The following is a 12,087-nucleotide window of genomic DNA, read 5'->3' as shown; positions in this document are numbered from 1 at the left end:
GCTGTATTACAACATTAAAACACTCGCGTCAACAATGTAGACAAACACAAAAGTAATACTGCCTGTTGAAGACCGTGTTTCAATGAGTTATATTAAATTTACTTTACATATACACGTCACTTTCAGAGGGCCTGACCCCCGTGTTAGTACGCAGTGGTACAATCCAACAGTTCAAACCAATCACAGGAGCGTCTGCGGCGACTCTTTAAACTTTTCTTCGCTGAAGGTAAGCCTGTCCCATATTTTACTGACCAGCCGAATACTAAAAATAATAAATAATAATACTTACACTATAATTCATGTTGGCATAGACGCATTTTTTTTAATTCGTATGCATTATCAGTCACGCGCTTTGTTAAACCGCACGCACACTTCAGAGGTGAAAAAGACTAAATAAGTGTTATGCTGCATTCACGCGCTCCTCGGGTGGTCCCGTTTCCTGAGGAACATACATGTATATTAATAGTAATAATAATTGGGAAGTGGTTCTTCCGACTTGGGTGTGTTCACGAGCTTTAAGTCGTAATGGGAAAACAACATGGACGCTACAAAGGAGCTGTGTTGTATTTTATTGCCCAGAGCTTTTTAACAACACGGTGATAACAGTTGAATCTTTGTATTACTGTGATTTTGTCCCAGACTTGTTGCTGCACCAAGACATCCCTAAAACTACAGATATCACTTTACCTGACTGATGCTAATAAATAACTTTTCTAACGGATCTCTTCATGGGCAGCAACTAACGGTTACATTACATATGAGTTACAGATAAAGGCGCGCAATGTGTGAATTAATAAAAGTTTATTTCCATGATGGGAACATTTACTTTAGTCCGCCATGTTTCTGCATATGTGACATTAACTCAGTTACTCATTTCCCAAAATGTCCGAGTTATTGTTCCAAGTTGAGGGGGCGTTCAGTTGAATTTTCCCAACCAGTAACTCACTTTTTCCGATGATTCCGGACACCGCATGAATGCAGGGTTTAAAAGCCAGAGGCGTTTCTAGGATTTCCTACGGGGGCCCGGGGGGATCATTCCCTGGGATTTTTAAAGAATATACAAACAAGCTATATTTTAATGTTAGTTTTTACTCTGGTACCTTATTAAAAAAATACCTTACACTATAGGATTAATTGCCACATGAAAGGGGAGGTTATGTATAAATTAGTTGTATTAGTTCATGGTAACATGGTGTAAAGAAAGAATAAAATATAACACTCACAAACTTCTTTTAACGTCTTTGTTAACTGAGCCTGTAGCTTCCAGCCTTTGAAAGACGTGATGTAGTATTTTTACTGTGATTTTGGAAATGTATATGTTACAGGAAACCATGGCAAGCAAGCAGGTGATCATCGACACTGACTGCGGCATAGATGATGCTCAGGCCATCATGATGGCCCTGGCAGCACCTCACATTCAGATCATGGGCATTACCTGTGTATTTGGAAACGCAACAGTCAACCATGTGTGTCAGAATGTTCTGAGGGTGCTCTCCGTCTGTGAGCGCAAGGGGGTAAGTTTTCTGAGGCTGTCTTTAAATGACCACATGAAAATATTTTTAGACAGAATATAAACTCACTGTCACTGTCCCACTCAGTTTCCTCTAAAACGGTTGATGTGAAATGTTTTCTGTGATCTGCCACAACACACTAATGATGGTTTACTTAGGCTTAGGTACATAACCTATTTGGTTGAGGTTACAAGGTGATAGTGATCACTGTTAAAACAACCAACCATTGTTAGCTGTTAATAGCTGATGGGTAGGTAATAAACAACGCCCTTCACTTTGCTTACTTCCTCCCTAAAGAGATTTTTTGCTTTGTGCTAGCATCACTATGTTTGCTCACTAGCCTGAGATTAGAGGGTGGGATCATTAGGGATGTTTGCAGTGGAGTTGTATTGTCATCTGTAGTCTCAGGCCTCGATCACACAGAAAGCGTTTTAGCAGCTGGAGGCACCTTTTTGTAAATATTTTTAATGAGAATCAAGACTTTTGTGCAGGTTTTTTGCGTTGCGACGCACCTTGCGTTTCTGCGTGCTAGGCACCTGGCATTTTTGACAGAGCATTCTGAACTCCTCAAGTTGAAAAAACTTTTCACTCTGTGCGGAAAAGTGCCCCACATCATCACTTTTTCCTCACCTTATTTCCCATTGTCCAGTTGGATTATTTGAGAGGCGGGCCTTTTGTAGTTGTCACGACAACAAGTTTACAGTAGGTGCACAATGGAGGAGAAACTGGTGGTAGCAGTTGCTGGATACCCAGAGCTATATGACCCGACAACAGACAGCAGGTTGTCAAACTGCCTCCAAGTCATCCTTAAATATGCCTGGAAACAGCAATCATGGAGGCAAAGCTCCTGGACCAACTGGAGGTACTCCCCATGATCCACCCTCTTCTTTAGGGTCTCATGTACCCACACAGATCTCTGCTTCTCTGCTGACAGCCTCTCACCCTCAACCAGAGCTACAGACAGTACCCTCTGCCTCAACATTTTAAGAAATAGCTACTAGGACGTGATAGGGTAAACAATAAAAAGGCGCAACAAGTGTTTTGTTTTTTCTTATGAGTGGCACTCAATTTTTAAAACAAGCAGTGCAGTCACCCTATAATTTTCATTCAACACATCATTTCCTGGTGCATTAAAACCAAAGACTTCAGCTGGTAAACTGAGTGCACTCAGGACATGTGATTATTTACACCAAAAAAGTGACACTATTCAAATCTTTTTACACAAGCTGGTGCTGTACTGTACATAAATATTGTATTCATTAAGCCCCATTTGGATTTGATTAACATTACAGGAAGACGCGTGGAATGAAATATTCACTGTGCTCCTCTTTAATTTAACTGATCTGTAACAGATGTTGACGTTCAGCTGGAGACGCACAGGAGAATCTCCGCAGCTGACATTACAACAACCCTTGTGGGGTCTTGCTCTTTTTTCTGTAGTTGTATGGGTCCCCAAATAGGCCCACATGTTGATGTTAACATGTCTCCATACATCAGATTAGCAGAGATATTTCTGAGCTGATTTAAAAATAAGTACAGTAGAGGGAAGCAGAAAAAAATATGAGCTCCGCTTTAAATAAACAAGACGATCACTCTCAACAGGAATTAAAGGAACTGTAAGACAGTCAGAGCATGTCTATGCTTCAGTAGTTGTCTGCACACAACTCACAACATGAAGGTAGCTGAGCTGGTGGCTAGCAGCTAACAGTGCTAATGGCGCGAACAGTGCTGACAGAGCACTACACCTCCACGATGACGCACGGTCAGACCGGCGAACAGAGAAGCTCGGAGTACACACACACAGAGGGAGCACAACTTCATTATCTGCTCAAGACGCCGTCACTCCACTATATCTTTACGTAGTTCAGTTTAGGACAAAATGTTAAAATCCCTGACGCACAAACTTGAGAATATGAATGGCAGTAATAGTGCCATCTGGGGGTCCGAGTGGGAGCCAAAGGGTCAGATGGATAGAAAAGCAGGAAAAGGGCAAAGTTTGACAGAAAAGGACACCATCACTCCAATATATATTTACACAGAAACAGATATTTGCTGCTGTATTAATGCTCTGAATGTCAGGTATAGTTCCTTTATTACAAAAGTATTCATGAGGATTATCTTTCCCTTTTGTTTCTCTGCAGATCCCTGTGTTCCGAGGTGCTGCTGGTCCTCTAGTTGGAGCCAGTAACCCCGTTAGTAACCACTTTGGAACTGATGGACTCGGGGATGTGATTGAAGATAAAGACCCACACTGGGCGGAGAAAATCCAGAGAGAGCATGCAGTCAATGCAATGATTAGGCTGGTGAATGAAAACAAGAAACAGGTGAGAAACCTCTCAGTGGTCGGTCTGTGTGTGTGTGTGTGTGTGTGGCTGGTCTCTGATGTTCAACCACTAAAATGTGCTCCCCACAGGTCTCCCTGGTGGCCCTTGGCCCTCTCACTAATCTGGCACTGGCTATCAGACTGGATCCATGTTTCCCCCAAAAGCTCAAAGACCTGTACATTATGGGAGGCAACATGGAAGGTAATACCAGCACATGATTATAGGGTTTGATTTTGAAACATGTAAAGGTCCAGTGTGTAGGTTTTAGGCAGAAATTATTATTGGCAGAAATGGAATATAATAAATATGTTTTCTTTAGTGTATAATCACCTGAAAATTAGTCAGTTTATATCTACATAGGGAGCAGATGCTCGTCCACGGAGATCGCCATGTTGCACCGTCATATTACTAAAGTAGCCCAGAATGGACAAACCAAACACTGGCTCTAGATAGATCCATTTGTGTTTTCATGTCAGCCACTATAGTTAGCAGCACCTCGGCGACGAGCAACATTGGTAAAACACTGATTTGTTAATGTGAAACTGCTTTCTTCACTGTTTATCACCGGATTAAATCACTGGGTTTATTTGTTTTGGTGAGGCAGAAACCTCTGTGGATAAATAGGCAAAAACCTCCTAAAGGAAAGGTGAGCACACTTTAGCAGGTGTTGGGCAAGTGGCCCGTCTGTGATGAGCCAAACAGCAGCAGAGAAACTCCTTTTACTGGTTTTAATCCCTGGAGAAGTTTCAGCTGGTTGCAATCTGCAACGGTCACCACTAGATGCCACTAAATCCCCCAAATTTTACACACTGCTCCTTTAAGATTGCATAACTTGATTTCGTCTTTGCAGGAAAAGGAAATGTGACACTATGTGCCGAGTTCAACTTTGCATTGGATCCAGAGTCTGCCTATATTGTTCTTGAGGAGTTTCACTGCCCTACATTCCTGGCATCCTGGGAGTACTCGTGCAGAAATGCACTGACGTGGGTAAGACATGCGCTCGCAAAGAAGTCTATGACTCTGCATGTCTTTTCCACTTAAAACTTATTTGAGTTCATTTTTGTGCAGGAGTTCTTTGAAGAGCTGATCAATCAGGACACACCTGCTTCAAACTTTATGAAGTTAATAACATCGAAATGCTGGGCTTACTCCAAAAACGTTATGAAGAGCAAGAGAGACGTGTACTTTGGACCTGGCTTTGTCTCTTACGACGCCTACGCAATGGCCGCGTGTATTGACGAAAGTGTGGTAACAGAGACAATCCAGTGTCCCGTCCGTGTGGAGCTGCAGGGTTCCATCACTCGAGGCATGATGGCACTGGACCGCACAAATGAGCTGAAGAAGAGCCACAGTGTGTTTGTTCTCACGAAGTGTGACATTGCCAAGTTTAGTAAGTTACTCATGAAGTCTGTTAGACGACCTGAGAAGTAATCACTGATGACATATGTATGGGTATGGAGAAAAAAGATAAGTTCCTCCTTCAATCAAATCATTTTTGAGTATATCGAATTAAAAAAAATATGATTTTTGCTTAAACCCTTTAAACCCTGACAAATTGAGGTGATGTACAATATCAACCTTTTCTCCATTCTAAATTTCACTAGAGGTGCACTAATGGATCGACTTAGCGACTTTATCTCTGAAAAGCGACTAGCAACAAATTCAGCAACTTATTCATTGGGGAAAAGTTCATAGTTTATTTCCATGCATCCTGCTCAGAGTAATCACAGTGACTGTCTCTTTTGCCAGAGGCGCGGGGTCTCTTCTACCCCCTCTCTCCCCTCTTGAGCCGTGCACACACTGGGTCTTATTCATTAAACCTGAGCAGAATGAATTTGTGTGTAAACTCTTCGCAGAAGGAAATTTACGGGTATTTCATCATTCATCAATATGCTACTAGCTCCGATCTTTTCATAGATTCTAACAAAGTCTACACCTGTTTCTGACTGCTCGTAGTGCTTGTGTAAATAAGATACTGCACAGAAATGTTGATTGTCATTATTAGAAATTACAATTTTAGTTCGTGTTGTGCTGTTATGTTCATGACAAAAGATTAGAAATAACACATTTAGCTAGACTAGTTGGTATTTAGCAGATTTAGGCTTCGGATTAAGATTCTTAAAAACATGAAGTAATAATTTAAATCGACTTAATACAAAACTGGAAAACACAGTTCTGCCAATAAATAAAATAACATCTCCTCCTCTGCCCTCTTTACGCACTGCAGTCCCAAACTGCATGTAATTTTTGTTTAATTTAATTATCAGAGACTTGACGTAGGAGATGTAAACATTATTTCAAATTGAATATTGGTTTAAAAAGACCTGTGGATGTGGGAAAGCAATTCGGCGTATGTCTTGTTGGTGAATTCAAATCTGCCAGAGAGTTAGAGGAAGCTGATGTGGTTTTACGCCAGACTATATTACTTGTTGTTAAATTTAACGGTGGGTTATGACCGACATCAGACTGCCTGCATTAAGATGTTTTAATGGTGGTTTCATTTAACAACAGAGACAGAGAATGCCGAGGCTCAGGGCAAACACAGTAGTTAGCTGGCTGTCCATGACGGCAGATGAGGGAGATGTGATGCTGCTCTGCAGGGTGCTTGGTGTGTGTGCAGTTGACACAAGGGAAGCTGACGACGGAGGGGCAGGGGCTCGATTCAAATGATGCTGTCAGGCAAACAACATGCTTCTAAGTGTTTTTTCAATTTTCTCAATCCCAATTCACCTAAGATAACTTCAGAGTCAGCACTGGACAAGTTTGTCTTTACTCTTTCTTTGTTTGCTCCATGTTCACAGGTCGACAGGACGCACCTATCCATAGTAACTATCACCTCCATATATGGTCGTCACTGACATATTTATGGGCAGGGATGTACACTGACTGCTTACAAGTGGGAGCGCGCTGTCAATTTATTATTGATTGGCACTCATGCACATACACACGTGCCTACGATTAAATCTGAGTTTTCCATGGCATTCATGAATCCAGTGTAGGGTTTTAGTACCAAGCTTTTTTATGTGCAAATCTACTGAGAGATTTGCTGACATTTCCTGAATGAGACCCAGTGTGTGGCAGGCAGGAGAGGAGACACTACTGTACACACACCTTTACATTCCATATTGATACTAATTCATAAATAATTTTTTAATTCTACAAACAAATAGATAATTATCGTTTTAAGTAAATGATGAATAGTAGGCTCTCTGTAATATCACTACATCCACAGTATAGACTACTGTTTTCTCTGATTGTTCTTCTCTGATATGTAAATAATTCATTTGAGCATATGAAAGTCTGTTGCTCCTTTTTTCTTTTTGAAAAGTAAAACATGCTACACAGATATACTACAAGTCATTTTCAGCTGGATTATATTTGTACAAAAAAGCTCCGTCCAGTAACCTGCTGTACTTTTTATTTGGAGTTGAAGTGAGAGTAAGAGAAGGTCAGGTACGTTTGTGCAGCTTTGGAGAAGATGTGAAAGTTATTTAATAGTCAGTGTTTAAAATGAACCTACAGTTAAATCTCCCGTTAAAGGAAAGTGACAATCATGTTCGTGTATGCTGTCCATTATAGAGAGATGGAGAAAGAGAGAAAATCAGAATTGGCAAATCAAACTAAAAATAAACTGGAAATCAGAATTGGCCAAGAAAATTTCAATTGTTGCAAACCATTACAAGGCCACCTTCATAAAGTTTTTGTTCACTGTTACATATTTAACTGGGCTTCTGTCGTAACAAGCAGCTACAGCACCAAACCTGGGGCTCCCATTTTTGCCCAGATGTGCAGGAAATGCAATAGTTTGATGATGGGGCAATGTTACAGGGGGTGTAAGAAAATTTGTATTTAATACAGTTTAAAAAGTCATTTTCCATGATCTTTTACAAGAATACACTACTGACATTTTAATGCTTGAAACTTACCCTTTCACGTATAGTGTAACCAAGGATTGAACATCCCATCCAGACTTGCTGTGTTTGGAAGTTTTTTGGAACTTGTCTCATCTCACTTTCCTCTCCTGCCCTCGTCACCCGTACACCGTCCTCTCCTTGCCTACTCTCCTTTCTCCTCATCTGTGCATCACTAAGGTCCCCTGTACTTTCTCATATCTATGTTTGATCCATGGCCGCTATCCAAGGGTGGATAAACTCCTGGTGCCTGTCATATGACACAGATAAGCAAAGCACAATGTACATTTATATCGCCATAAATTAATGAATTCAACACTATAATCATGCTATTTTTAAATCTTTGTAGTTCTGGATTTCCTCATCTGAAGTGTTAAGGCCTTTGCACACCAAGTCTGTATTAGTCTGGATTTTTTTGTGTGTGGTTTTTTTTTTTTTTTTTAATACATCACTCAATAAAAATCATTGTGCACATAAACCTTGCTGAGTCTGATATGTTTTTTTTAATTGTTCTATTTCCATGCATGCTATGACTTTTTTTATTTCAGTTAGCTGTGTATCACAAACAAAGAAAAACACACGCACATCCAAACCGGAAGAAGGGCAGGTAGTGAGCCGAAAACGATGCAATCAACAGAAAAATCAAACAGCTCGCACACTGCAGGGCTCCAATGCTCAGTCGTAAATTATTCAGGTGAGTAACGTTTCGAGCGTCAGGCTCTTCATCAGGCTGACGCTCGAAACGTTACTCACCTGAATAAATAGTTAGCTGTGTAACCTCTTGGTCACAAGCAGCATGTACAATAACCAAACCTCTTATGATGATATTAAATCGAGCAATTAAAATCTTGGACAGGAGGGGCGCCAGTGGCTTAGTGGATAGAGCAGCACCCCATGTACAAGGCTGTTATCGCAGTGGCCTGGGTTCGAATCCAGCCTGTGGCCCTTTGCTGCACGGCATCCCCTCTCTCTCCCCCTTTCACTCTTAGCTGTCCTGTCCATTAAAGGCAAAATGCCTGCAAAAAATATCCAAAAAAAAAAAAAAAATCTTGGACAGGGAACCAATAAGAGCACATCATTGCCACGTTCCTCAGAAACTAAATATACAAAGTTTTGATAATTTCATTAATTTCAAACTCATCCATAAACACCTAAATAATTAGGCTCCCCAGGTGCTCAGTGACCTTGTGGTTCCACTTAGAGCTTCAGTCTCAGTACCACGTGGAGCAGCCAGTGGGAGCTGTAAGGTTCCCCTGTGTAACTCCGTTTTTGGACAAACAGCCTTTTCTGCCCATTGTGGAATACTTTATCTACAGAGCTCAAATTGGTTGCTGATTTCATTTACTTTAAACTCAAACTGAAACCGAAGGAGGAGGAATCAGTTATGCAGTCATGAATAATTTGGTGCTTCATATTCTATGGTCCTAATTATGTATTGCAGTTTGCGTCTTGTATTGTTGTCTGTATTTTTACTGTTGTTTGTACTTTTACTTGTGTTGTTGTTGCTGAGTCTTTTGTATCTTAAGGCCCAGCTAGGGACGGGCATTGCAAATTAGCTTAGGCTATAAATGCTGTGATGTGTGGCATTTAAGTATGCTACATACTTGTCCCTAAACAAATGAACATTAAATAAAAAATATTCATTGTGAAAACTCACAATATGAGAGAGAGAGAGAGCCCTTTACTCGCTTGTGTCTCTCCACTTGAGGTACCTCCCTCTTTCTGCACCATGGCGACCTGCATGAGTCATACAAGCACTTAGTGTTTATCAGTCTGGCACTGACTTTCAAGCATGAGGGAAAACAGACATGATTATAATATCACTGTATTCCTAATGTATTTGATTATAACCTCTAAATTTTATTACATCAAAATGAGCTTATGTAATTGCGTGTCATTTCCAGGTTTTCCATTACCATGCGAACTACACTGCATTCTGCTGGATAGGCTTTGTCGAGGAAGCAGACTAGAGTTTCAGAGTCTGTGTGTAAAGATGATTGACACAGTAAGAGGTCATATTTATCTTTAACCATGCAATAAGTTTGGACGAAAAATAATAACTTGGTGTGCAAAGGCCTTTAATGTCCTATTTCAGTCAATATGTGTGTCTTTGTGTTGTTATCCCAACCAAATTGTATTTTATAGTAACACACAACTGCCACAAGATAGCAAAAGCTACATTTAAGGAGCAGTATAAGTCAGTTAATTTCTCACAACATATTCCTGCAAATGTTTCACAGTAAAGGCCTTGCGATAAAACGAAGGGCTTCCCTTTATTCAGATGCTACAGGACTTTTAACTTCAAATGGAATCCGGATGTATGAAGTTTGCACATCATAACGCCATAAACATGTAACAGGGCAAACAGGAGCAGCTCTGAAAAGGAGGATGCTTCATGCTAATATGACTGAATCAAACAGAGTGAAGTAGGAATAAAGGCCTATCTGTAAAATAATCCACCTTCAAATAAAGGCTTGGTACCTTCTGCAGTTTAGGTACATTAAGTGGCCACTATATGAGCAGACAAAGTGCTGTCTGTGAAAAAGATTGTGCAAACTATTCAAACGAAGTGCTGGCAGATCAATACAATACAACCTGACTTTCCAGACTACCTGACTGAATTAATACATCATTGACAGATTGGACTCTGCCAACGTGCTGCCTGTGTACTAGCAATATTTTAACTTTTACACAGCTCTGAATAACTAAAACTCTGTTAAGAGGGCACAGTAAGAACTGCTGAACTTGGCCAACTTTACTTCATCATTACCGGTACTTAACTGAATTTAAATGACCCTAACAGCCATTACCCTTGCAATTAGCATGAGAGTCACTTGTGCTAATCGTTAATGGGGAGCGTGCCTATGTTCCCACAGCCCTGTGTTCCCACAGCTCTATGTTCCCACACTTCCTTTTTCATAAATTTGTATCAGATTTTATCCACCTTTCTCCCAATTTGGTAGCCAATTACACCCAACCTATTATCCCCCTAACCCTAACCCTTGTGGGAGGATAGGGCTGAAATTGAAGGGAAATGTAGGAACACAAAACCTAATTTTGAAAATGTCCTAGAAATGTGGGAACATAGGGTTTCATTTTGAGAAAAATCTTAGAAATATGGGAACTGTGGGAACATAGGGCCTAATTTTAAGAAAAATCTTAGAAATGCGGGAACATAGGGCCTAATTTAAGAAAAATCTTAGAAATGTGGGAACATAGGGCTGTGAGAACATAGGGCCTAATTTTAAGAAAAATCTTAGAAATGTGGGAACATAGGGCTGTGGGAACATAGGGCCTAATTTAAGAAAAATCTTCGAAATGTGGGAACATAGGGCCTAATTTTAAGAAAAATCTTAGAAATGTGGGAACATAGGGCTGTGGGAACATAGGGCCTAATTTTAAGAAAAATCTTAGAAATGTGGGAACATAGGGCCTAATTTAAGAAAAATCTTAGAAATGTGGGAACATAGGGCTGTAGGAACATAGGGCCTAATTTTAAGAAAAATCTTAGAAATGTGGGAACATAGGGCCTAATTTTAAGAAAAATCTTAGAAATGTGGGAACATAGGGCTGTGGGAACATAGGGCCTAGTTTTCAGTGAAAAAAAAATTCTTAGAAATGTGGGAACATAGAGCTGTGGGAACATAGGGCTGACCCCCGTTAATGCTAATCTATCTGGCACCACGTATGCCAATTGTATACGTACACTTGAAATCACAGTATAATTTGAGAACCACACAAATGTTCAAAACTTTGTATGACCATACATTGCAACGGCAGGATGTAGTTAATGATAGCCGTTAGCCGTTCCATTAGCATTAGCCTGTGTATCGCTTATGCTAATCACTAATACTAATAGCTAATGCTAATCTAGCTAGCACAAATGCCAGTCTTACAGGTAATGTCAAACTCATAGTATAACTTGAAACCCACACAAATGTTTATGACTTAATAAGAATTTACATATTAACAATATAATGTAGTTAATGATAGCCGTTACCCTTTCCATTAGCCTGTAAAATGTTGATGCTAATTGCTAGCACACATATGTTTGTTGTTTTCACAGACGTTTTTAAGGGTTTAAACTATTTATGCCAAGTGGTTTAACGTTATATTGTATTTTTTCACAACAACAGCCCCCTTACAGCACTCTTACCTGGACATTTCTGTAACAATAGTCACTAACATTCTTCATATCTGGCCTTCAAGTCAACGTCCATCTTTCGTGCATCAGCTGTTGACCATGAACTGGACCCTGACACAGCTGAGCTCAGAGCGCCCTCTGCTGACCTTTGACAGACCATTGCAGCTACACACACACAACAGTATCTGCTGCTGTCA

General features: G+C 40.3%; 1 protein-coding gene across 1 annotated transcript; it reads left to right on the top strand.

Moving 5' to 3' along the window:
* The first annotated feature begins 67 nt into the window (after positions 1-67).
* On the top strand, positions 68-8,788 carry LOC117253300 (inosine-uridine preferring nucleoside hydrolase). Its single transcript, XM_033620651.2, has 6 exons — positions 68-226; positions 1,326-1,514; positions 3,653-3,835; positions 3,925-4,036; positions 4,686-4,822; positions 4,904-8,788. The coding sequence occupies exons 1-6, from the start codon at positions 83-85 to the stop codon at positions 5,264-5,266; spliced, it is 1,128 nt and encodes a 375-aa protein (XP_033476542.2). The 5' UTR covers positions 68-82; the 3' UTR covers positions 5,267-8,788.
* The last annotated feature ends 3,299 nt before the right edge of the window (positions 8,789-12,087 follow it).

The sequence above is a fragment of the Epinephelus lanceolatus genome, chromosome 6, assembly GCF_041903045.1.
Source record: "Epinephelus lanceolatus isolate andai-2023 chromosome 6, ASM4190304v1, whole genome shotgun sequence".
Taxonomy (NCBI): Eukaryota; Metazoa; Chordata; class Actinopteri; order Perciformes; family Serranidae; genus Epinephelus; species Epinephelus lanceolatus.
The sequence above is the reverse complement of the archived record's forward strand: the minus strand, read 5'-3'. Positions and strand labels throughout refer to the sequence as shown.

Coding starts and splice junctions, on each gene's coding strand:
- LOC117253300 (XM_033620651.2), top strand. CDS start 83: ATGAGTTATATTAAATTTACTTTACATATACACGTCACTTTCAGAGGG. Junction 1,515..3,652: donor CCGTCTGTGAGCGCAAGGGG/GTAAGTTTTCTG, acceptor GTTTCTCTGCAG/ATCCCTGTGTTCCGAGGTGC. Junction 3,836..3,924: donor TGAATGAAAACAAGAAACAG/GTGAGAAACCTC, acceptor TGCTCCCCACAG/GTCTCCCTGGTGGCCCTTGG.